This window comes from Narcine bancroftii, chromosome 4 (genome assembly GCF_036971445.1).
Source record: "Narcine bancroftii isolate sNarBan1 chromosome 4, sNarBan1.hap1, whole genome shotgun sequence".
In the NCBI taxonomy this organism is placed as follows: Eukaryota; Metazoa; Chordata; class Chondrichthyes; order Torpediniformes; family Narcinidae; genus Narcine; species Narcine bancroftii.
The window spans coordinates 299,041,565-299,069,479 of NC_091472.1; the positions used below are offsets into that span (position 1 = coordinate 299,041,565).

At 40.4% G+C, this 27,915-nt stretch overlaps 1 protein-coding gene across 2 annotated transcripts in view; it reads right to left on the reverse strand.

Moving 5' to 3' along the window:
• gorasp2 (golgi reassembly stacking protein 2) overlaps positions 1–27,915 on the reverse strand; it is a 68,836-nt gene extending 40,921 nt beyond the window's left edge. For both annotated transcript variants that reach the window (XM_069935614.1, XM_069935613.1), the window contains exons 1-2: positions 27,779–27,915; positions 3,805–3,885 (exon numbers count right to left, since the gene is read on the reverse strand). In XM_069935614.1, coding sequence (XP_069791715.1) covers positions 3,805–3,885; positions 27,779–27,841 — 144 coding nt within the window. In that variant the 5' untranslated portion in view covers positions 27,842–27,915. The remainder of the gene's footprint in view (positions 1–3,804; positions 3,886–27,778) is intronic.

The following is a 27,915-nucleotide window of genomic DNA, read 5'->3' on the forward strand; positions in this document are numbered from 1 at the left end:
TCTTCTACTGCCAGTCTAATATTACACAGAACATCTGCTGCTGCCAGACTAATATTACACAGAACATCTGCTGCTGCCAGACTAATATTACACAGAACCTCTTCTACTGCCAGTCTAATATTACACAGAACATTTGCTGCTACCAGACTAATATTACACAAACTAACAATTTCAAGATAACAGTGATGTTATCAAACCAAAGATTTCTGAGAAAAGGTGGATTATGGATCTTCAATGCATATCTGACATTTCTCAAATGACCTCAATTGGCAAAATTGAGGAAATGCAGTCTCAAGAGGCACTGATGGATATGAAGGTCTAAAATAGATTGCCGTGGCCCAAATAGCTATTCTGAGTGAATGAAAGGGATGATTAATCTCTTGAAAAGTCCATGAGTCTTAAATTTAACTCTTTACAGATCCTTTAGTCCTTTCTCTTCATTTAAAGATATGCTATTCATAGAAAGAAATGATCAAGGTTTTGCAGATAAGCTTTGTTAGTTAGCTACGTACATACTGTTGCATTGGGATTCCCAGATGAAATCCTTCAGCTACTCAGAAAAGTTTGACTGATTATATACTGACACTGGACTTTTCAGAGAGCCAGGCAAGGGGCACTTCCCCAGCAGATATGGTGGGAAATCTGCCAAAACACTCCACACGAGGTTGCAGGGAAGAAGATTTTTGTAGGCAGGAATGGCTGTGAGGAACTAATTTGGACAATTTCCATTTTGTTTTAAATTAACTGTCATGATATTTTTAGCATTTGAGATAAAGTTTAACTTTGCTTCTGAATAGGGTCAAGCTAGCCTCTTCCATGCAGGGGCAAGAGTGGTTCTTCATTCCACACCTATCCCCACCCTCACCACCAAAGTATATTTCAAAATGTATTGCTTTTGAAGATCAATAAAAGCTACTTGGGATAAAAAAGATCAATGCACAAAGGATTTATAGTATTCTAATTTTATTTGAATCTTGAAATATATTCACTATTTAATAATTTCCAGGTACTGTACAATCTAAAAAAAACTTGATGAGATGCCTAAATTCTTTTAATTTAATTGTGTGATTTAGTTTAAAAATCCATTGGTTTTATACTAAAATAAAGCAAAATGCCTAAAATTAGACTTTCTTGCTCTCTTGAGCCCTTTTCCCAATGGGAAGAGAGAGAAGTGAGTGAGTCCAGGGTGTGATGGATCCTTCAACATGTTGGCTGCTTTTCTTAGACAGCGTGAGATGCAGATGGAGTCCTGGAGGAGATCAGTCACATCAATACTGTGGTGTCAAGAGCAGGGATCTGAAACAAGTGACTCACTCTTAATATTCAAAATATTTTTCAACCACCTGCATGACACAAGGCAAGTACATGGAATTCCTTTTACTTATCCAAATGAACATTTAAGCTCAATCTTATCTAGGACAAAGCAGCTTGCTTGACTGGCACCCTATCTTGAATATTTATTCTTCCTACCAGCAATGCCATGGGGTGCAAAGTACCACATATTGCCCCAGTTTTCATTCACCACTCCTTCCAAAACTGCAATCTCTACCACCAAGTGTTAAGGCAAGGCATTTGAAAATACTACCACCGTCAGGTTTTTCTCCAAGTCTTTCATCCTGCCTTGATACTCTTTCATTTTGGTGGGTCTTTATTTTTATCCCGGAACTTTCTGAATGATAATGCTCTTGGAGTACCCACAGAAAGACAAGAGCAATTCATGGAGGTGACTCAAAATAATGTCCTCTTGAGCAACTAGTAAATGTCAGAAACACCTAGATTCCAAGAATGATATTTAAAATTCTCAGACTATTTCTAACATGGAAATATGAAAACCATAATGGAATCAATATTTATCTCATACATAAAGTCTATATTTCATTGAATTATTTGAGGATGTAACAAAGAACATTGATGAAGGTAGAGCTCTGTACCCCACTGAATTGCTCATCAGAAGAATAAATGTTCAAGGTAGGGTGCCAGTCAAGCAAGCTGCTTTGTCCTGAATAATGTTGAACTTAAATATTCATTTGAATAAGTAAAAAGAATTCAATGCTCTTGACTTGTGTCAAGCAGGTGATGGAAAAATGTTTGTATATGGATTTCAGTAAAGTTCATTCCATAAGGTTTCCCATAAAAGGCTCATTCAGAAAGTAAGAAGGCATGGAATCCTCCTTGTGAATGCTTTGTGGATACAGAATTGGCTTGCCTAGAGAAGACAGAGGGTGTTTGCAGATGGTTCGTATTTTGCATGGAGATCGGTGACCAGTGGTGTCCCACAGGGATCTGTTCTGGGACCCCCCTCCTCTTTGTGATTTTTATTAATGACCTGGATGAGGAAGTATAAGGGCTGTTAGTAAGCTTGTGGTTGGCACGAAAATGGATGGCGCTGTGGAGAGTCCAGAGGTTTCAAACGGACACTGACAGGATGTAGAGCTGGTCTGAGAAGTGGCAGATGTAGTTTAACCCAAAAAAGTACAAGGTGGTTCATTCAAAAGGTCAAATTTGAAGACAGAATACAATGTTAATGGGAGAAGTCTGAGCAAGGTGGACAAACTGAGAGATCTAGGGTTCCATGTTGTAAGGTAAAACATCATGAGATGGGAATGTGTAGGGAGTTACCCTGTACAGGGCAGTAACAAGAAGGGGAGGTGTCCTTGTACTCCTGTTAGGTAAAACATCATGAGATGGGACCGGAGAAGGAGTCACCCAGTACTAAGGAGTAACAGAATGCATCCTTGTACTTACAAGATAAGAGAGACATTGATGGATTGAGAGGCAGGAAGCTAGCAGGGAAAGGATAGCAACAGTTTTAGTCATTGGACAAGTAATGATATGATGATGTTCTAAGCATGTATCCAAGGGTATAAAAAATCACCATTTTGCTGATAACGGCAGAATGCATTCTCCGACTAACAATGTTTAGTCGCAAGTGTTACAATCCGGTAATAAAGAACAAAGAACCCCGATTTCGACTCAGCCTGGTGTTTGTCTCACTCATTCATGAACAAAGCAGACCTAACAATGTCCATTCAACACTCAAAGTTCCTGCACAGGTTGACAGTGCTAAGAAGCCATATAGTGTGCTGGCATTCATTAACAGTGTAATGTTACAGCTATATAAGATCTTGGTTAGACCTCACATGGAATATTGTGTTCAGTTCTGGTCACCTCATTATAGGAAAGAAGTAGATGCTATAGTGAGAGCAGAGAGATTTACAAGGATGTTGCCTGGATTGGACAGCATCCCTTATGAGGTTAGGTTGAGTGAACCGTTTTTTCTCCTTGGTGCAACAGAGGATAAGCGGAGACCCGATAGAGGTGTACAAGATGATGAGAGGTATTGATCGTGTGGATGGCCAGATGCTTTCTCCATGGCTGAAATGGGTAACACCAGGGCGCACAGTTTTAAGGTGCTTGAGAGTAAGTACGGAGGGATGTAAGAAGTACCTTCTTCACAGAGAGTGGTAAGTGCATGGAATGCGCTGCCAGCAATGGGGGTGGTGACAGGTACAATAGGATATTTTAAGAGATTATTAGATAGGTACATGGAACTGATAAAAATAAAGGGTTACATGGTAGGGAAATACTCAGTGTTAGTGTAGGCTATTATATTGGCACAACACTGTGGGTTGAAGGGCCTGTACTGTGCTGTAGATTTCTAAGTTTCACAAATACCTAATACAATTAATTTAGCACAGCTCCTTCAACACCTTTCAACAAAATATATTGGCTTAAAAAAATTGAGAAAAGCAGTTTAAGTTCAGTGACACAATTTTAACACCGACTTTACAAAGGAATTCTTACCAATCGAGTATTGCCAATGGAAACAACAAAATCAAAGAATGGCTCCAATCCCGCTCTGTGACCTGGAGAATTTTCTTGAACCTAAAAGTAGAACAAAATAGCTTTTTTTCAAAAATAAGCTTGCAAATTACTCTGGTTTCAAATTCCCATGTACAAAACATATCAGGGCACAATAATTCAAATTCAAGATAGGAGAATCACAAGAACCAGTAGCTGAATGGAAAGAATGTTTGCACAAATTGATTTTTATTAATTGGAGAATACAGAAGATCTGGACTACAGTAGCAAGTCTGATCCCAGAAGACCTTGTAGTTGAACAGCAGTTTTGAGTAACAACCAAACGCAGTTATCCTTCAAGTGGCTATAGACACACATTAACAAAGGTTCAACAAAAATAGTTCTCAGTAAATCCACGATTAAAAGTAGCGCATTAATTCAGCACCTTACTCAGGAAGAACCGGTATAATATTCAAGTAGATTGTACATCATTATACAAAACCTGGTCAGATTGCCTCTGTTCTTTCATTATCAGGAGGAGCACGGATTCAAAAGGGAGATTCGGAAATCTTTTTTTTCCACTCAGCAGGTTGAAAGTCTGGAACTTACTGCTTAAAAGGGAAGCAGAAGCAGAGATCCCCATCTCATTGTAGAAAGAATTTGGATATATACTTGAAGAAGCGTGCCTTGGTGAGAACTGACCCTGTGCTGGAAGGTAAAATGGCCTGTGTAGTTCTTTCATGATTTGTACAAGTTGTCAGCACTGTGTTTAAATCCAGTAATTGATAAGTTATAATCAGCTAAAAAAAATGTTACTAAAAATTTTACACACTTCTCACTGGCAAGTAATGAATTGACTGGCTACTGAGATGTAAGCAATGCACATGGTATATACACAGAAAATTTGAATTTGCTGGCCCAATTAGAATCAACTTCCAACACACAAATTTGCTTCACAGCTAATATTCAAAATACATTTCCAATCCTATAGTTCCCTTGATTGAGCAGTGTCCAAAGCTAGAGTCATAAATGGCCTGACCTTTTGGGATGTCGATCAATTTGTCAGCATGCTATTTACCTGCTGATCATCGACAAAACAGTACAATCTCACAAATAATACTGAATGTTAATGTCAAATATAAAGCCATGCATTCCAAAAATGTTCTCTTAGGTGCAAAGCACCAATAAAATCCTGGAAATAATTCCACAATTTGTGAGCAGCAAACATATTAAATATGAAAATAATGAGGAAATATCAATTGGATCAATTTGAATATGTATCATCATTTGTACTGAGATACAACAGAAAGTTTTGTTTTGTGTGCATTGGCAAGTAAACCAATATTTAGTACAGCATATGGTGTAATAATTGAATAAAAGGCAAAGTATAGCATCTAGAGATAAAAAAGGTTAAAATGCGCAAGGGCATCATCTTTTATTCACAAGGTCCATTTAAGAGTGAATTAAAGTTTGTTTTCATAATCAGCCAGCACCTGTTTCCCAGGGCAGGATCAGCAAACACCACCACAGGACAAATGGAGGGAAGTTTAAGGGAGACATCAGGGTTAAGTATTTTTACGCAGAGAATTGTGGGTGCCTGGAATGGACTGTCGGGGATGGTGGTGGAAGCTAAAACATTGGGGGCATTTAAAGGATATATGGATGAAAGAGAAATAGAGGGTTATGGGGTAGGAAGGGTTTAGTACTTTTTTTAATAATCAGCATATCAAGGGCCAAAGGGCCTGTACTGTATTGTTCTAAGTTCTATACATTGAGTACAATGCACTGAAATTCTTTCTTACTGTAACACACATTATATACATATGTATGTGTCTGATAACAGCAGGAAAAGGTGGCATGGTTAGTGTTAGTAGTTAGTACAATGCTATTATAGCAGCAGCATTCCAGGCTCAAATCCGGAGCTGTCTGCAACAAGTTTGTACGTTTTCCCCATGTCTGCATGGGTTTCCTCCAGGTGCTTCAGTTTTCTCCCACCCTCCAAAAACATTTGTACATTAATTGGTGTTTGGGCTGCATGGGCTCCTGGGCCAGAAGGGCTGTAACTCTAAATTTTTACTCTGCTGTAACTCTCAATTAAAAAAAAATACAGTTGTCATTGAATCTGGATTAAAATAAATACACAATGGTGGAGAAACCTAACAGATGAAACAGTGTACTTTATATCACAAAGATATATAACCAACGTCTCAGGCTTGATCACTTCATCAAGATTTGGAAAAATATCAGCAGGCACTTGAACAAAATGGTCAGGGGGAGGGATAGACCTCGTAGCACAGACCCCAAGGCTGGAGACAATAGGTGGATATGGGAGACAGGGCACACCAGCAAGCAGGGGAAGGAGGAATGGCTCTGTGAATATAGCGAGAAGGGTGTGGAGAGCTGGAGGAATGACAAAGGGAAAAGGAAGGGAGGGAGAATGGCGAGTAGGCTAGCAGAAACCAAAGGTCGATGTTAATGCCATCAGGTTGGAGAGTGGCTAGTCAGAAAAACGTGATAGTAGATGAGGCCAAGTACACGTGTGAGCATGGGAGTGGGGCACAGAATTGAAATGGTTGGCCACTGGGAGATCCCTATCACTAATGCAGACAGAGCAAAGGTGCTCAGTGACGTGATCTAGCCTGTGTGCAGTCTCCCTGATGTAGAGAAGGCCACAATGGGAGCATCAGATCCAGTAAGTAGATCACTCCCTAGTAAACACAAGTGAAATGTGGCTTCACTTGAAATGGTGGGCATAGGTATAGCACTTCCTGCAGCCACATGGGAAGGTGGCAGGGGGGCAATATGTGGAGAAGGATGAGTGGACGAGGGAGTCACATAGGGAGTGGTCCCAACGGAGGGCAGAAAGGGGAGGAGAGAGAAAAATGTGTCTGGTGATGGAATCATGTTGTAGGTGCCAGAAATTACAGAGGATAATGTGTTGGATGCTGATGCAGGTGGGTGGTAGGTCAGGACAAGGGGATCCAGTGTTTGTACGTCTGGGGTCAGAGAGGGCCAGAGCAGATGAGCGGGACATGGAGGAGATACAGGTAAAGGCTGAGTTGATGGTGGATGAGGGGAAGCCACCATGTTTGTGGAAGAAGGTGGACATTTCATATGATCTGGACTGGAAGACTTAGTCTTGGGAACAGATGCAGTGGGGCATCTAGATCTGGATGATCCTGTTTTCAAGCTTGTGGGAGAAGTGTGTGAGATTGGGGAGGGTAGATTCTTAAATATGTTGGTAGTTTTCCATAAACAACAAGCGTTATAGCCATGGATATTACGTGCTCCCATTTTAAGTTCATTTTCATTTGAGAGGGACGGTCACTTTAAGAGAGCAAATCAGGCTGCAAGCCCTGCAGGCCCTGGAAATTGACAGGCTGAGGACAGCATGTATCCAAATTCGATCCTTCTAAGGAGAGAGGAAAGCCTGGAGGCATAGGTGCAGAGACAATATGACCAACTTGTTAAAGCAACAGTATACTGGCAAGGAAGGTTGGGATCCCGTAACGTTTTTTCAATGCTGCCTACCAAAGGTTTTAGGAAGGGAGGAACTGGGAAAATCAGTTGAGGTAGAGAGGGCACATCAGTCCTGCCCAGGCCCCATTGAAAGGCCACGCTTGGTATTGGTGAAGCTCCTGCGTCACCAGGACCGAGAGAAAATTTTAAGTGCGGCAGCTGTCGGGGCAAAAACGAGGCTGATGGAGCTGGAGGGGTGGAATATAAGTGTGACCTTCTAAAACAAAGTAAGAAATTTGAGCCAATGAAAAGAATGGCTAACCAGAAAGGGTATGAATGTGTCCTCAGATACCCGGCAACTCTAAAAATTGTAATACCAGGGGATGAGAGAAAGTTCCTGTCAGAGGTCAAAGAGGCCCAACAGTTCGTAAAACAGTTAAGGGTATGTCATAATTAAGTGCCAAATGGGTAATTGTCAATGCTTTGTTGTATGTAAGAATGTACTGTAAGTAATAGCTATATATAATAATAATTGCGGGTTCGGGTTTAACTGTTTGTTTCATAAATACATTGATGGGAGAATTTGTAAAAAAATTGTCCGGGTGGGGGGAAGTCAGGGCTGAGGGTGGAGTGGTGTGGAGGGGGATGGTGACTATGTGGAGGGTGAAGTCACCAGTGGTAGGGGTGTAGGGATGATTAAAAGAAGTAAGATATAGACAGGGATATATATGAATTTGATAGTTTGTTTTTGTATTTATTGCTGTTCATTTTGTCTTTTGTCCTTTTTGTCTTTTATGACTTTTTTCTTTCTTGGATTTGTCGTGGACTTGGTGGACTGGAGTTTCTGGCTGAATGAAAAGGATTGGATGGACATTGGACATGGATGGTCAGGGTATTGGGAATCATGCATTTTGGAAGAATCTCTGGGGCAATGGCCAATAATATAAAAAATATAAGTTTTAACATAAATGGTCTGAATGGGAAGTGAAGAGGAAAGAGTCTTGAGACACATAATGAAAATGGGGCCAGATCTAGCCATATTCCGTCCGGGCAACACATTTAACAGAGCGGGAATATCAAAAGTTAAAAAGGGGATGGGTGGGTCAGGTAATAGCCTCGTTTGGTTCTAGGGCAAGGGTTGTGGCAATCTTGAGAGGAAATAGCATTTCGGTGAGAGTGGAATCCGTGGTGACAGACAGAGCAAGGAGATTTGTAATAGTGCATTTTCAGATATATTCAGAGTCCTGGACCCTGAATATGTCCCCAATCTTGATGATGAAAAGTTCATACAAGATACCTTCATGAAACTGGTAGAGGGAAGAGAAAATATTTTGGTGGGGTGGGGGGGGGGGGGGTATGTGGAACTTAACTTTTGTCTGGATTCTGTCCTGGACAAGTCAACAACAACAAAAAAGACAGCAAGGGCTACCATTGATTTTATGAAGGAGCTGAATTTGATAAATGTATGGAGGTGAAACACCCAGAGAAAGGGATTACTCCTTCTACTCGAGACATGATTCCTACTTAGGACAGATTTATTTCTGGCCTCACCCCACATTGAGAGTAGGACCATGGAGACAGAGTACACAGTGAGGCTTCTGTCAGACCATTCACCTTTGATATTAATCATAGAAATGCCAGATAAGCAAGAGACAGTGTATAAATGGCACCTTAATATGTTGTTGTTAAAGAAGCCAGAGTTCTGTAACTTTGTTAGAACATAGATAGACATGTTCTGTGAGACCAATTGAACCTCTATTCCAGACAAACTTCTCCTCTGGGACACCCTCAAGGTGTATCTGAGAGGTCAAATAACTGGATACCCAAAAGCAGTCAAAAAGGAATACATGAGGAAGGTGAAAGAATTGGAACAGGAGATTACTTGTTTAGAGAAGGACTTTCAAAGGCTCTGAAGAACAATATAGGACTCCAACAAACAAAAAACTGAAATACACTTCAAACATATAATGTAGAAAAGGCCATAATGATGTCAAAACAAAAATATTACGAATTGGGGGAGCAGGCCCATAAAGTCCTCTCCTGGCAGTTGAAGGCACAACAGGCCTCAAGGATGATCAATGCAATACAAACTGGAAATGACAGGATCTCAAACAAGTCAAAAGAAATTAATGAGACTTTTAGGAAATTTTATAAAACAGAATTGGCGGGGTGTGGGCAGATAAAATAAACAAGTTCCTGTCAAAATTGGAACTATCAAATTTAAACCTAGAAAAACAGGAAGGGTTAGATTTCCCCTTCAGAGGAAGAAATAGGAAAGCCATTGAGTTTATCACAAACTAACAAGTCTCTGGGGAGGATGGGTTCCCATATTCTACAAGGAATTTAACAATTTATTAATACCTCTTTTTACGGAGGTGGTAGACCAGACGATTGAGACCCATACCCTCACAGAATTCTTTTCAACAGCAATTATTACAGTGATTCTCAAAAAAGGCAGGGATCCACTGAAACCATCCTCTTTTAGACCAATCTCATTATTAAATATGGACTATAAGATACTTGCCAAAGCCCTGGCAAATAGATTGGCAAAACATTTGCTGAAATTAATAAAATAAGGATCAAGTGGGTTTTGTGCAAAAAAGACAGGTGGTGGAAAATATAAGCAGGCCGCTAAGTATAATGCAGCGGGCACAGTCAAGGGATGAAAGAAGCATAGCTGTAGTCCTGGATGCAGAGAAGGCGGCATTTGAGACTGGAGTGGGACTTCTTGTTCAAGGTGCCTACGGCCAACTTTTATAAATTGGATAAGGATGTTGTACCATGCACCCAAGGCTAAAGTTGTGACCAATGGGCAAATTTCTTCAGCCTTCCCAATGTCAAGATCGAGTGGACAAGGGTGTCTATTATTTCCAGCTCTATTCATATTAGTTATGGAGCCGTTGGCCAAGGCCTTTCTCCAGGATGCAGACATTAAGGAATTTAGGGAAGGCCAGGAGGAACACAAAATCAATTTATTTGCTGAAAGTGTGCTGATATGTCTGGGAGACTCAGTAAACTTGCTGGCCAGGCTGTACTCTCCTCTGGAAGACTATGTCTGGATACAAGATCAATTGGGAAAAGAGTGAAATTATGCCACGTACTAAGGGAATAGTCATTTGAAGAGAATGGTCATTTGAAGTGGCTTCAAAACAGGATCAAATATCTAGGAGTTAGGGTGGGTAATAACCTAAATAATTTATATAAGCTAAACTATACCAGTTAGCCTGACTTTGGTATTGGGGAAAATGCCAGGGTCATTGCTACCCATTTGGAAAGGAGTGACAGGATTAAAGTGAGAATGGATTTATGAGAAGGGAAATCATGCTTGACACACCTTCTATTTATGATTTTTTGCTTTAGAATCCTCAATGTGAAAATATTTGAAGTCCATATACATAGTGAACGTACAACTTTCCGTGAATACTGCAAAAAAATAATAAATGACAGTGGGAAAAACATAACTTATCCAATTTCTGATGCATGGAAGATTGATATTTCTCAAAACAAATGAACTTTTATTGTAAGAAACAGTCCATTTTCTGCAATATTTCTGGTTCTCTGTCAGAGTTTTACAGCAATGAAAGAAGATACACCCTTCCAAATTGTCCGAGCAAAATAAATTGTCTGCCTACTTGCCTGATATTCCTTAAAGCTTTCCTATCTATATGCCTGTCTAAATATTTCTTAAATCTTTCAATTGTATCTGCCTCTACCGCCTGATTTGGTGGATTGTTCCACACGCCTACCACCCTGTTAGAAAAAGGTGCCCTTGATATTCTTTTAAATTTTCCCCCTCTCATCTTAAATATATGTCCTGTAGAAAAAAAAGATTCTCCTTCGTAATTTTTTCCCCTTGCTCAAGAGAAGTCCCAGCCTAGCCAGCCCCTCTTTATAATTCAAGTCCCCAGTATCATTCTTGAGAATTCTTTTTACACCCTTTCCAACTTCACATCTTTCCCATAACTTCTTTCTTTGGCTTGGCTTCGCGGACGAAGATTTATGGAGGGGGTAAAAAGTCCACGTCAGCTGCAGGCTCGTTTGTGGCTAACAAGTCCGATGCAGGACAGGCAGACACGGTTGCAGCGGTTGCAGGGGAAAATTGGTTGGTTGGGGTTGGGTGTTGGGTTTTTCCTCCTTTGCCTTTTGTCAGTGAGGTGGGCTCTGCGGTCTTCTTCAAAGGAGGTTGCTGCCCGCCAAACTGTGAGGCGCCAAGATGCACGGTTTGAGGCGTTATCAGCCCACTGGCGGTGGTCAATGTGGCAGGCACCAAGAGATTTCTTTAGGCAGTCTTTGTACCTTTTCTTTGGTGCACCTCTGTCACGGTGGCCAGTGGAGAGCTCGCCATATAACACGATCTTGGGAAGGCGATGGTCCTCCATTCTGGAGACGTGACCCATCCAGCGCAGCTGGATCTTCAGCAGCGTGGACTCGATGCTGTCGACCTCTGCCATCTCGAGTACTTCGACGTTAGGGATGAAAGCGCTCCAATGGATGTTGAGGATGGAGCGGAGACAACGCTGGTGGAAGCGTTCTAGGAGCCGTAGGTGGTGCCGGTAGAGGACCCATATTCGGAGCCGAACAGGAGTGTGGGTATGACAACGGCTCTGTATACGCTTATCTTTGTGAGGTTTTTCAGTTGGTTGTTTTTCCAGACTCTTTTGTGTAGTCTTCCAAAGGCGCTATTTGCCTTGGCGAGTCTGTTGTCTATCTCATTGTCGATCCTTGCATCTGATGAAATGGTGCAGCCGAGATAGGTAAACTGGTTGACCGTTTTGAGTTTTGTGTGCCCGATGGAGATGTGGGGGGGCTGGTAGTCATGGTGGGGAGCTGGCTGATGGAGGACCTCAGTTTTCTTCAGGCTGACTTCCAGGCCAAACATTTTGGCAGTTTCCGCAAAGCAGCAAAGCATGATGCTGAACCAAGCCATGAAAGATCCCAACAATGAAGACGCTGTTTACATCCGGTACCGCATGGATGGCAGTCTCTTCAATCTGAGGCGCCTGCAAGCTCACACCAAGACACAAGAGCAACTTGTCCGTGAACTACTCTTTTCCCATAACTGTGCAACTAAAAATGCACACAAGTTTGGTCTCTTCAATGTCTTGTATAATTGTAATGGTTGTTACATCACAGACCAGCAGCAATAGAAATTCACCAAGACTTTTTATAAGTAAGAGTAAGTTGTTTTAGAAATCTTGTCTTGAAACTCATACTTTTAAACTGATGCTCAGAAGTAATTACGAAGGAGATGAATGAATGAGTGTCCAGACTGACGAAAACTCACAAATCCTTGTCGAGTTGCTTCCAGAGAAATGTTCTTTCATACAAATGGTTATCACAACTCCCCTTTTCCTTGTGTAGGGGAAACAAAATGTGTGACTTCCAAAACCAAGGCATGGGTCAGTTGAAATGACTATCATAATGGTCACAATCCAATACAGGAATTAATTTGTTTCCTTTATCTAGATATGGGTCAATCAAAATGACCATTACAATGGTCACAGTGGTTCAATAATTCCCCTGACAAGGAGTATAGGCAGAAATGTCCATTTCCACCCAGAGCCATTCCACCTCTGTTTTCAGATAGCTGGCTGATCAATACTGAATTCTGATTCTTTAAGTGTCCCAATCACAAGACTCATGATCACATGACTCTCTGAAAGTGTCCCATCTGTTTTCCTGAATAAACAACCATTGTTGTTTGGTTCTTAGTTGAGAGCATCAACTTTTGTTTATAGCCAATATTTAATGGTGCCATCTAGTCTAAAATGTTGTCAATCTGTGAATGTTTGCAACCTGCACCAACCCCCAGTGTGTCACTAAATAAAACAGGAGCTTGTAATAATGTACTTACTGATTGATGAAAGTAAGCCCAACAAACATCTTCTTTACCACCCTGTCTATTTGTATCGCACTTTCATGGATCAATGTACCTATAGCCTTAGATCTCTGTTCTACAATATTTTCCAGGACCCCACTATTTTTCTGTTCTAATTTAACCTAGCAAGGTGCGATACCTCACATTTGTCTGAGTTAAATTCTATCTTCCATTCATTGGCACTTTACCAATTCATCTAGATCAGCCATTCTCAACAGGAGTTCATTTAAGGGAGACCACGGACTGAAATAAAAATATTTTTATGTAGTTGGTAGGAGATAAGTACAGAAGAAACCAACTAAACTTAATTGGTTATTCTGCTTATTCCTCTTAGAAGGGCTCAAGCCCGAAACATCGTCAATATACCTTTGTCTCCTATAGATGCTGAAAAGACCGGCTGAGTTCCTACAGCATTTTGGTGTGTTTTTACTACAATCACAGTGTCTGCAGACTTTCGTGTTTCACTAAACCTGACTGCTTCACAGATTAGAGGACCCATAAACTTGGAGATCCTCAAAAAATGTTGAGAATGGCTAATCTAGATACTGTTGTAACCTCAATTAACCTTCCTCACTGTCCAATCTACCACCAATTTTGATGTCATCCACAAATGTACTGTATTGTCATCCAAGTCATTAATATAGATAATAAAAATCAGTGGACCCAACACCAATTCTGGTGGCAAACTGCTGGTCACAGGCTTCCAATCTAAATAATAATTCTTTCCTACCAATCTCAGACTCCAATTATTAAGCCAACTTTATATCCAGCTGACACCTCTGCATGGGATCTGACCTCCAGGACTCACCCTCCATGTTGTCTTTGTCAAAGGCCTTGCAAATGTCCTTGTAAACAATGTCTATGCCTTGCCCTCATTAATATTCTGTCACCTCTTCAAAAGCTCAATCAAATTTGTGAGAAACAATTTCCCATGCACAATGCTTTGCTGATCATCCCCAATCAGCCCTTGCCTATCTAAAATAAATTTCCCACACCAATGGTCTATAGTTCCCTAAGTTGTATTTGCAGCCTTTCTTAACCAGTGGCACATTAGCTTCCCATAATGTCTTATTCAGGCCCCAGGGATTTGTGCACTTTAAGACCTCCCTTTCTATAATGTTGTCTCTCTTCAGGACATTATTATTTACTTCCTCAAATTCCTTGGCATCCCTATCTTTCTTCACAATAAATATAGATGAGAATTATTCAATTTGTGGCATATCTGCATACCAGCAAAACTGTAACACCTCTTGTGGATCTACACAACCATCTCTTGTGGATCTACACAACCACGTTGATCCCTTAGGGGTTTGATTCTCTTCCTACTTACTCTTTGTCCCTCAATATTCTTGTATGATCTCCTAAGTTTCTTCCTTACCATAGAGTCATGGAGTTCTGCAACACAGAAACAAGCCCTCCTACGCTGATAAAAAGGTAACTATTTGCTTTATCTATGCTCTTTGTGATTTTATAAAACTCTATAATATGCACCCTTGCCTCTTATTTTGCAGAGATAAAAGTCCCAACCTCTCCTGGTAACATTTGCATGGTTTTTGGCACCTTTATCATCTTAATATTATCTTTCCTAAAATTAAATGACCAAAACAACCAAGGCTACATCACACCCCCATTTGCCTTCAATTCCCTCTTGAATGCACTGCTACATGCCCTATATATTTCTACAAGGATTCACTAGCTCTCTACTGCATTTAACTAGTGTATATCCCCTCTTTCTTGATCAGCGACTCAATATTTCTTGTCATTCAAAATTCCATATTCCTGCCAGGCTTGACCTTCACTCTATCAAAACATGCTGCTCACTATCTCACTTTTCAAAGCCCACTTGCCAGATGTCCAATTACCTGAAAAGATGCTCTTTTCAAAATCACTGATGTTGTAGAATCTCATTGGATTATATCTCCAAAAGAAAAAAAAGAACAGGACAAATGATGCCCCGTGAATATTTCTCACTAATGTCGATCGATATAAATACAATAAGGTGGAGAATTTTCCCCCAACTCTGCTCAAGATTAATTTAACTATAGAATATCTCCCTCCACCATAATTCAGTATTTTTTTTCTCCAAACATCTAGTAGTAAACCATGCATCTTCTATAACAAAGCCATATAAAAGTTTTGCACCTTGCCGGCAACCATTATGCAGGTGTTACAGTTTTGCTGGTATGCAGATATGCCACAAATTGCTCTTTTCAGCTTAGTACAGCACTCATGATCTTAAACAATGTCATAAGTATTTGTCAAGTATTTCCATTCAATTCAGCTTCTATATAAAAATATTTCAATATATCATCATTGTAGTTTTAAAATAATTTACGTAATTCACCTTGTTTAAAGCATTCAAATTCATATCCCAACCATCCTTTATGATAGCAGATAGCCAATTAGTGCAAATCTTTTATTTTTTTTTAAAGATATTTACCGATTCAATTGCATCACCTAAAGGTTTAGTATAATTTTACTGGTGTGTACGAGCACACACCAGTAGCCTGAGATGAAGCCTAGTCAGTGGAGGAGATGATGTGTGTAAGAGATAGCAGATTATGGAGGAATATACGTGCAGCAGTAATTTTAAGTTCAATGCTTTGGAGAGCAGTTGTGCAGTTCAACAAGGACAAGGGTCACAATTTAACACTGGACAATAATACTGGGTAGAATATTGGACAGGTTGAAGCTTTTGAAATATCGAAGAAAGATGAACCACAGCAAGATAATCATGATGTTCTTCTTTAATGGATGAGCCATTACCCTCACCTAACAGGAACACACTGTTCACTCTCACTATCTCTTAAAAGCCTCCCACTTGGTTAAGAAAAAGAGTGTTCCAGCAGCAGACATGAGTTTGTAAAATCACCAAGCAGAATGTTAATATTCTATCTGGTTCAGTATGTACATTTCAACAGGAGAGGTTTAAGTCAGGGGTGTCAAACTCAAATTCACAGAGGGCCAAAATTAAAAACTTGGACTAAGTCGAGGGCCGAACTAAATATTTATTGAAAATTTACAACATCTGCATGTTTTCTCTTCTTTCAACATATGTAATGTTAAACTTTAGGAGGATAATGTTACAGGTCAGGAGTAGGTAGCTCAAGTTCACCCTTTGCTTGACCTGAGGGAAACATATTTGGTCCCTGTGGAGATGTAGTCAGCATTCACAGGCTGTGACCATTTTGGCCTGCATCAGGACTCAGCATTTCCTGCTCACTCCTCAGGCTCTAGGCCTCTATTCACCCTCAACCCACCATCCCTCTACCTGACCAGTCCTTTACCCAACCTCTACTCACCCCTCACTCCACTCGCTCTGCCTCTACCCACCCCATCCTATACACACCCCTCTACTGCCTCTCCCCTCAACTTGTTCCTCCCTCTACCCGTCTCTCACCCTCTAATCACCCCTCCCCTACTCGCCCTGCCCCTCCCCTTTTACCTCTTCCCTATCCACCCCTCCTTCTACTCATCCCTCCCTCTAACTGCCCCTCGCACCACCATAACTTCCCCTGCCCATTACTCCTCACCTACACCCTCTGCCCACCCCTGCTTACCCACCCACTCAGGCCCAGCACGCTGCTAATCAGCCTTTGTGGAACAGCGGGGGCTGTGCGCAGCCTGCCATGTCCGTCGTGCCGACAGGAAATCACAGGCGCTCGCCAATCCTCCGCACCGCTCGACAGGTGGGAGAAGTGACTGGTTGTGCGGGGAGCCTTCCAACTGGCTTGCCGGCTGATGACATCGACAGACTTCTCGTGTTACAATTTTGTTTTCCCCGTTCTCAAAGTTTGCACGGTCAACCGCAACACTCTTGCTCCCTCTGCGTCCCGTGGATCTGATGCCCGGGTGTTGTTAGGATTCCCAGGAGAAGGTTTGTGGAACTTTACCATTCTGGATTCCTTTTTGAGAATATTCTGGCCATCTTTTAAGGGGGGTGGTTTTAGGGGGGAGGGGATAGTTAGGGGGTGGGGAAGGATGTGCAATGAAGGGGGAGGATGGTGGGGGTGACATTACCAAAAAACAGCATCGGCTCTCGCTGCAGGGCGGGCCACCTCTAATACATTTTTGAAATGATCTTGCGGGCCAAATATAATTATATCGCGGGCCAAATTTGGCCCGCGGGCCAAATTTGGCCCGCGGGCCAGAGTTTGACATGTGTGGTTTAAGTCAATGGCAAAGAACAGTATGCCTGGTGAAAATGGCATTTATTAAACGAAAAGTTCCAATAAAAGTCAAACGTCACATAAATCCTGATATAAACAGCTGCACATTATTGATAAGATATGGTAGAAAAGCAAAACTGGATATCGTCACTTAAATAAATGTGCTGTGCACCAGCAAGAAATTATAGACAGAAAGGGAACAGTAAAATTATCTTTGAGCAACCCCAAAAAGATGAAATGAGCAATTGTTGAAACGGCTGCACATATTGTGTGGGAAGGTAACCAGGTCTGCAAAGAAACAGGATGCAAAGGATTTTGGCATAAATCATATCAACAATAAAGAAGCAAGGAAAAATAGCCACAATGGAAAAGTTCATAAACAGAGGAAAACATTCTTCATCTTTTGTTGCACTGTCAATAATGGTAAAAATGTCAAAATGGCATTGAGATTTTAATTTTTAAAGCACGGTGATAGGCCCTTCCAGCCCATGAGCCCATGCTCCCCAAATTCACCAATTAACCTCTGACCCTGGTACGTTTTGAAGGGTGGGAGGAAACCCACGCGGACATGAGGAAAATGTACAAACTCCTTATAGACAGCAAGACTGCTGATGCTATAATGGGGTTGTGCTATCCACTAGGCTAACCACGTCACCCAAATGTTTTTGAAGAAATGGTGGAAAATTTGAGATTTAGTTTTGCAGAACAAGACAAATCAACTAAAACCAATAAATTATTGCAGTATGTAAAAGAGGCGACTGTAAACAATTTTTATATTTACTGCAGCAAAGACCTAGGAATAATCCCAGGAAGTCCTTCACTAATGAGGCTGGATATCTTTCACTACTATAACATCTCTTACAATCTCAATTGTCTTTGTAACCTCAAAAAAATGGCTAATTTTGTCACCAGTTTGTGATTAAAATAGCTGTCAAAATTTTAAGATGAAGACCAAAAAGATCCCCAGGTTTTGCAATATTAGTATCACGACTGTTGATAAGTTCACATTTCTGTTTTCTGAAAATACAAAGCTGATAGCATGATGCTAGCTGGAGCATATTCCAAAATAATCAATTTTTGAATACATCTCTCTATGACTAATTATTAGGAAGCACACCCAAGTCAAATTGCTGTATGAATGCCATCTAATCTTTCTTGAAAGAAAACTGTTTTGTATTCATTGCTGTGAGGGATGTCAATGCCTCCTGAAATGAAACGATTTTACATTCAGGCTTTACTCATTATCAGTCTGGTTGAGCAGTCATGCAACTAACTCTCTGTTACTCAGCCCTCTCCTCAAAATACAGTTACACTTAATATGTCTTCACAGTTTCTTTAAACAGGAGGTGCACAACTGGAGAATGCTTCATTCTGAATACCTTTAACATCACCATTTATTTCTCCTGCATTTAATTATCATTATTCTCTATGTGGTTAAAAACCTTCATGGACATTGACCCTTTATTAGTGCAAATACTTCAACATCATCACAACATCCCCAATTATTACTAAGACACTTTGCTTACATCTGAATCCAAGCTTTCAGCAATCAGAGCCCTTAATCAAGAATTTTCCCTCGCAAATTCACTATAACTGACTTCCTTCAGACTTAATTCCTTAAGCAGAAACAAACTTTCTTTGCCCTAACTTTATTTTAATTTCCATGAAATGTTCTCAGAATCAGAATTTATTGTCATGAACGAATCATGAAATTCAGTGTTTTGTGGCAGCTTCACAGTGCAAACATTCATGTTATGAACCATCTGACAACACTAATTTTTTTTTTAATAGTAGTGCACGTAAAGTAAGGCAGTATTTTTGGTTCACTGATCATTCAGGAATCTGATGGCGGCAGTGGGGAAGAAGTTCTCCCTGTGCTGCAGAGTGCTCATCTTTAGGCTCCTGTACCTCCTTCCCAATGGTAGCAGAGTGAAGAGGGCATGGCCTGGGTGGTAGGAGGTCTTTGAGGATCAAGGCTGCTTTCTTAAGACCCCGTCTCATGTAGATGTCCTCAATGGAGTGAAGTCTGGTACCTGTGCCACCGCAGGCCGAGTTAACAACCCTCTGGAGTTTTTTTCTTGTCCTGAGATTTGGTGCCTCCATACCAGACAGTGATGCAACCAGCCAGAATGCTCTCCATGGTGCACATGTAGAAGTTTTAGAGTCATCGGCCACATACAGAATCTCCTCAAGCACCTCACAAAGTAAAGCTGATGGCGAGCCTTCCTTGTGATTGCATCAACGTGGAAGCTCCAGGACAAATCCTCAGAGATGTTGACACCCAGGAATTTGAAGTTCTTGACCCTCTCTACTACTCAGCCCTCAATGAGGACTGGGTGTGCTCCCCTGACTCTCTCTTGAAGTCCACAATCATCACCTTGGTTTTACTAAGGTTCAGCGCAAGGCTGTTGATCAAAGACCTGATCTATCCCCCTCCTGTAGGCTTCCTCATTACCATTTGTGATTCAACAGGCAACTGTGGTGTCATCAGCAAACTTGTAGATGGCATTAAAACTGTGCCTGGCCACACAGTCGTGGGTGTATAATGAGAGGAGCAGTGGGCTAAGCACGCATTCTTGGGGTGAGACTGTGTTAATAATCAGTGAAAAGACGTTGCTTCCAATTTGTACTGACTGTGGTCTTCAGATGAGAATTTCAAGGATCAAGTTGCGGCGGGGGGGGGGGTGGTACAGAAGCGTTTGTAGCTTCTTGACCAGCACTGAGGGAATAATGGTATTGAAGTCTGAGCTGTAGTCGATGAAGTGCAGATGAAATTTTATTTTAAAATTAAACCCATCAAATGGGTATAATTAAATACTCAATCAGAACTGACTGTTATCAACTTTCAGATGATCAACATTAAGAATATGGGACCAGTCAACAAACAAGTACTTTTTCTAATAATAACTTCTGGCTGGCTCCCGGTGACCTGTGGTGTTGGGCCTGTTACTTTTCACTTGTATGTTAACGATTTAGATATCTGAATCGATAGCTTTGTGACCAAGTTCATGGATGAGACAAAGATAGGTGGAAGGGCAGGAGGTTTTGAGAAAGTAGGTAGTCTGCAAAGGGACTGATAGATTGGGAGAATTGGCAGATAAAATACAGCGAAGTGAAGTTTATGATCAGGCACTTTGGTAAAAGGAACAAAGAAGCAACTATTTTCTCATGGGGAGGGGGAAGTGAATTCAGAAAACAGAGGCCCAAAGGGACAAGTCCTGCGTGCAGGATTCTCTCAGCATTAACTTGCATGTTGAGTCGGTTGTAAGCACTGCAAATGCAATGTTAGCATTAATTTTGACAGGACTAGAATACAAAGACAAAGATGTAATGCAGAGGCCTTGCAAGCCATCGGTCAGACCACATTTAGAGTACTGCGAGCAGTTTTAGCCCCATATCTGAAGAAGGATGTGCTGCTGCTGGAGAAGGTCCAGAGGTTTATGAGAGTGATCCTGGGATGTGAAGGTTAACATATAAGGAGCATCTGATGGTTCTTCATCTACTTGCTGGAGTTCAGAAAGATGAGGAGAGATTTCATCAAAACATTACAAATACAATATTGAAAGGGCTAAATAGAATGTACGTGGAGAAGAAATTTCCAGAAGTGGGAGAGTCTTGGACCAGAATAAAACGATGTATCTTTGGAACCGAGATGGGGAGAGCTTTCTTCAGCTAGAGGGTAGGGAATCTGTGGAATTCTTTGCCATAGACAACTTTAGAAGGCCAAAATATTGGGCATATTTAAAGAAGTTGATAGGTTCTTGATCAGGAAGAGTATCAAAGGATATGGGGTAAAAGCAGAATGGGGTTGAAAGGAAAAGTGCATCAGCCATGATTTGAATGGCAGCACAGACGCAATGGACTGAATGGCCTAATTCTGCTCCCAAGTCTTACGATCTAAGCCACAAACTTACTCATTGAATCTAATAAACAAATTCAAGAATTATATCTATTTAAAGGCTTTAATTTTAAAATAAAATTTCAGCTCCTCTTCATCGACTACAGCTCAGACTTCAATACCATTATTCCCTCAGTGCTGGTCAAGAAGCTTTAAATGGCTCTGTACCCACCTTCTGCAATTGGATCCTTAACTTTCTCATCAGAAGACCAGTCAGTATGAATTGGAAGCAACATCTCCTCCTCACTGATTATCAACACGGGCTCAATTCATACTACCATGTAAAATTTCAGTGGACTGAAGCATCAATTTCCCAAAGCCACAAAACTAGATGGACTTGATAAAGAAATGAGATACCTATGTAGTATAGAATTTAATAGAATAATATGAATTACAGAATTAACCCATACCATTTCTGACTGTCAGATGACATTATTTCAATTTTTATTTTGACATACAACATGGTAACAGGCCATTTCAGTCCACAAGTCCATGCCGTCCAATTTACCCCCAATTAACCTACACCCCCAGTACGTTTTTGAACAATGGGAGGAAACTAGAGCCCCCGGAGAAAACCCACGCAGACATGAGGAGGACATACATACTCGTTACAGACAGCAGGATTCGAACCTTGGTCTCATCCCGATCACTGTCACTGTAAAGGGATTGCGCTAACCGCTACGCCAACCATGAACAGTTAAATGGCGTGACTTCGCCATATCAGGTATCGAACTTGCACTATCTATAATTTAACCTGTGCCATAAAACAAAACATATGGGCAGAGAGGAAAAAAAAATTTGAAAAGTTTCAAAATGGAAATAATGAGAGCATCTTTATATTATAAGCAATATTATTAAAGGTAGATTTAGGACCTGGAACATGGCTATGTAAGATGTTAATTGAATTATATTAGTTGTTATGTTCTTTTACATAAGGGCATAGAAAATAGGAGCAGGAGTAGGCCATCTGGCCCATCAAACCTGCTCTGCCATTTAATTCTGTCCATGGCCTCAGAACCACAGTGTTTATCTGCCTTTTCCTCATAAGCCTTAATTACCCTACTATTCAAAGATGTATCAGTATTTTACATATATTTAATGAGGCAGCCTCTACTACTTCCTTGAGCAAAGAATTCCAGACATTCACTACTCTCTGGGAGAAGCAATTCCTTATTTCTGTTTTAAATCTATTCCCCCGAGTCTTGAGATTATGTCTCCTACTTGTAATCTTACCAACCAGGTGAAACAACTTTCTTGCCTCTGTCTTGCCTATCATTTTCATAATGTTTCTTTCACATGCCCTCTAATTCTTCCAAATTCAAGGTGACTCGATCTCTCCTCGTAGCTAGCCCCTTCATTTCCAGAAATAACATGGTCAACCTCCTCTGCTCTCCCTCCAATGCCAGTACAGTAAACTACCTGGTATCCAGAATTCAAGCAATTAGCAAAAAAAGAGGAAAATAAATAGGTAAAAAATAAGCAAAAATAAGCCAATCTACACAATCTCAAGCAAATGGAAAATACACATATCCAGCATCAATCCCCATAGGTGCCAGACACAGGCGTTTTACTGTACATATTTTCTCAAGTGTGGTGACCAGAACTGCATACAGTACTCCAGATGTGATGTTTTAAGGCAAGAGATTCAGCTCTCTTGAAAAATCTAGGCAATTATAGGTATTGGTCAATTTCTTGGATTCAAAATCCAGATACTACATTACAAACTAGATAAAAGTTGCTGCCATTTTTGAAGTAGCTTTATATATTGCAAAAATATGGATATCTCCGAGCCCAATAAGTTATACAATTTAAAAACATCTAATAAATGAACTATTAAAGATCTACAATGATACACTCTACATATGACAATTTTATTCTGACATTTGTACTTCTTAAACCATAAACAGTCACAAAATCATATTCTTTTTCTTATCAACATTATACAAATATAGTAAAGTAAGTGCAAATCATATTTATGTCACCAACTTATAAATAGGATACTACATTACATTTTGGTACATTTGCTTAAAAGGATCAAATTAATTCAGACATAAAAACAGTGCTGGAGATACTCAACACATCAGGTAGCATCTGTGGAAAAAGAATCCTTACTGCTTAAGTTGATGAAAGGTAATCAATCTAAAAGATTAGCTCTGTTTTGCTCAACAGGTACATCCAGTTTACTCAATATCTCAAGCATTGTCTGCTTTTATTTCAATTACCAGCAGATACAATTTTATCCAATTAAATCAAATCAGGAAGTTAACAAAGAATATTATCAACCTATTGCTCCTCTCCACAGATGCCAAATTAGGTGTGTATTTCAGCACGGGCTACCTTTTTTTCCTGTCAGAAAGGTACAGCAATAATTATGGGGAATTTTAATCTACATACACAATGGAAAAATCAGATGGGCAAGGAAAACCCAGAGTTCAGAGAGTTCTATGTTCTTAGAGCATCACGTTCTAGCGCCAACCTGACATTGACTTGACATCATGCAATCAGATTGGATTAATTAATGATTTTGGAGTTAAGGAACCACCAGCAATCAACTTAACATTAAGTCTGAGTAAAAATGTAAGCAAGAGTAATATTTTGTTTATAAATAAGGCACTAATGAGAGAATGAAAACAGAGCCTGCTAAGGTAATCTGGTAAATTAGGTTAAGGGATGTGTTATTCAAGCAGTGCTAAGCACTTGAGGGGATCTTTCAGGATACTGATAATCTATAAATTCCAACAAGATGGACAGCATGGTTAGTGTAGCAGTTACCACAATGCTATTACAGTGTCAGGAAACCGGGTTCAAATTCGGCGCTATCTGTAAAGAGTTTCTATGTCTTCCCCATGTCTGCGTGGGTTTCCTCCCACCCTTCAAAACATATAAGGCTGTAGGCCAGAAGGGCCTGTTGCCATGCTGTAAGCTAAGGCCCAACCATGAGTAGCTAATTTCAAAAATTAAAGACAGAACCAAATTTAAGGAAAATCAGATCATTGAACAAAAATGGGCAACAGGTGTGAAGATTGAATCAAATATGAAATGGAGTAAAATACGATTATAAGATTACAAGGAAAAAATGTAACTTTTTAGAATTTATCATGCAAAATAAAAGTTTTGGCGTATGAATTGAATAAGAACATTTTAAGACTACCACAGATGACATACGTAACATCACAGAAAGACCTGGAAATTACAACCACCACATAAGTAGGACAGCAAAGTGTTGAATCTCCAGACAAGTGTCACAGCTGATGAGTTACAAAATTCCCTACATTTGGGGAAGTTTCCATCAAGCAATTGGGGAAACATTACAAGTTACTAAAGATGTTATAAAAGGGTATTTCAAAAGTTTCCAATTAACCTGGTTTGTGAACTGATTTATTGGAATTCTTTGAAGTGTTAATATGTACTGGAGATAAAAGCATGTGGGTAGAAGGAATAGATTTTGATGTTTCAAATACCACACCAAAGACTGATAGAAAAATAAAGGCCCTTGGTGTGAAAACTAATAAACTGGTATCACTTGAAGACTGACTGGCTAAAAAGTAAGGGGATAGCCATAAATGAATCATTTTCTATATGTGTAACAAGTGGTATGCCAGTGATTTGAACTGAGACTTCAACAATTTATATAAATTGTTAGATGAAGGAACCAATTAACACATGAAAATAGGAGGAGGCCACCAGCCCCTCAAGCCTGCTCTACAATTCAATATAATCTTAGCTGATATCAACTCCTCTTCTGTACCAATGCTCCAGAATACTCAATTCCTTAATCTCCTTAAATACATCTCGTGACCTAACCCCCATCATCCTCTAGGAAAGAAATTTACATAGATTCAAAATCCACTAAGAAAAGAATATTCAATGCACATCTGTTTTGAACGACAAACTTGTATTTCAGAGCTATGTTCTTTTGTTGATACTCTTCACAAATGAAAACATATCAATATCTACCTCGTCATGCTTCCCTGGAGCCCTCATTTTTCCAAACTCCAAGAAAGACCTAAACTGTCTCTTGGTTGGACAACCCTTTCATCCCAGTATTTGAGAGATCCAAGAATGGTGAATCTCCTATGGACTGTCTCCAACATTATCATTCCCTAAAATGTGTACAGTATTTCAGGTATGGTCTCACAAACACCCTATACAACTGTAACAAAACCTCACTGTTCTTAAACTCCAACTACTTTGCAATTAAGGACAAAATGCAGTTCTTAACTGCTGGTTGGACCTATGATTCATGCACCGATACACCTAGATCCTTCTGAACTTCACTCAGTTGCAATCTCACTCCACTTAAATAATAATCCACCTTTTGATTCCTCTTTCTAAAGTGCAAGACCGTACATTTCCCCACGTTAAACTCCATTTGCCAGGTTTTGACCCAATCACTCAGTCTATCTGGAGAATCAAAGGACGTCCTTCAATTTTTGTTCATAACATCAGCAAACTTGGAAGCCTTACATTTCATTCCCTCCTTCAGGTCAATAATATAAATAAACAATTAAGGGCCAAGAACTGGTCCAACTAGCCTGAAAAAGATCCATTTATTCCAACTGTTTTCTATGACAGCCATTCAATCTATGCCAACATACTTCCTCAAGCAAATTTGTCAAACATGATTTACCTTTATAAAACCTTGTTGATTTGTTATGATTAATCTTTTTGAAAGAATTACTTCTTTTTGTATCTTGACAATAGACGTTAAATTAACTGGCCTATACCTCCCCAGATTGCTTTCATTTTTGAGCAAGAGTCATGCTTAGCTGTTTTCCAATCTTCTGGTATATCAACCCCTGGGGGTTGATGAGACTATCCAAATGGTCAAAAAATGCCAGGAAATCAAAAGGGGGTCAATATTGCTGGGGGGGGGGGAGGGTTGATTGAACTTTTGTGGTGACCAAAAATGGTGCCTATGGCAATGGTGGCAAACCTCTCACGAGAGCGGGCCTTGGTGGCTGCCATGTTGTATTTGGCTTCGGCCTTCGAATAAGTTGAGAGTGAGCATGAGGACACATTGAGCAGAGAAGATATGTTGTTTTGTACCTTTGTTAGTGCCCCCTACCCTGTTCAGCAATCTCCCCTCCCCCCAAGTCCAGTGCCTCGAATCCATGCCTAGGGTTGATGAGGGATCAAGTATTCCATGGAGGAGTCAATGGTCTAAAATTTTTGGTGGCCTCTGCTCGAATACCTTATCCCTTGTGATTTGGACTTTTATAAATTCCTCTATGTAATTTGAAATTAGTCAATCTATTAGGGAATGACTAATCTATGAGCAGTATACTCCACAGTGAACACAGAAAAAAAAATGACTTGGACTATCTTCCATTTCTTTATTTCCTGACTGAATGTTCCACATCTTTTTTCCACCTTATTTATATATGATCTTTTTATATTACACACATCCACTCTCAAAAATCAAAAGCATGGATGCTAAATTTGCTGTAGGTGAGCAAGTTGGGAAGGGGACAAGTTCTGAAAAATTCATAGATAAATGACTGGAAATATCTGACAATTGTGAGAAATGGAGGAACTGTCTAGTTTGGCAGGAAAAATAGTGAAAGATTTGAGCCCTGAAATGCAGAGGGAATCAATCGTCTTAGTACAAGATTCAGATAAAGGCGAGTATACTCCAAGGAGAGTTAATACGATTGCATTGTCTTGAGAGGAGCCAAATACAAAAAGAGATGCCGAATTTTTTAAAAAGATGTTTTTGTTACAGAGGCATGTTAAAACATATCAAGAGCACAAGAGACTGTTTTAAAAAAAAATGCAGAGGTTTATGTTACATATGCCTGGAATGGGATGGTTTTGTTAACATGGAAAGATTGTATCAGCTAAGTTTGTATCTGTTAGGAGTTTCAATCAGTGAGAGGAGATTTGATCAAAGAGTTTAAAACAGTGAGGGGTATTAAAGCAGAGAACTTTTTCCTCTCAAGGGAGAATCCGGAATTATACACCTCAGTTTTAAGATACAGCATGTGGTTGCTCATTTAAGACAGATTTTATTTTCCTTTGTACGTCAATTCCTCAAAAGCAGTCTTCAAATATTGTTACAAGAATTAGATAAGTTTTTTAATGTTAGTCATGAATAGCTGAACAAGCTTAAGGATAGTACCATCACCTGCTCATATCTCTAAAGAATGTTTCCCCAATACAATTGAAGATGGATTTACAGGCTGCCTTGGAAGAGAACAACCACGTCCCCAATGTGTAACTTTTTTTTCCCCTAGATATTGCTGCGAAGACACTATTAAGGGAAGTCGTGATTTCTTATTTTCTAGGGAAAGGGGAGGCTCGAACTTCGAATGCTCAGTGCATCGTAACGTGAAGAAACATGTCATAGGCGGATCGGACCAGGACCCACACGAACTCATTGCCAGTTCCCCAGAGCTTCCAAACTCGTCACCCAGCAGATCAGACGCAATCCTCAACCGGCCCCTCACCGGGACCCAGGGCGTGAAGGTATGAGCAGGCCGCAGCCGAGGCCCGGACTTTGCGTCCGGACTAGCTGCAGGTGAGCACGCAGGACGCCGAGGGAAAGCACTTTGATTAAATGCAGCTACATACTCGGAGGACATGGTATCCCTCGCTGCCGCCGCCGGGTATCTCCACGCTCTGCGAGCCACCCATTGCCAGCTGTCTCTGTCTGCAGCGTCTCTCCAAGAAGAGGCAGCCGTTCCTCGCCCTGACGTGGCAAGCGAGGC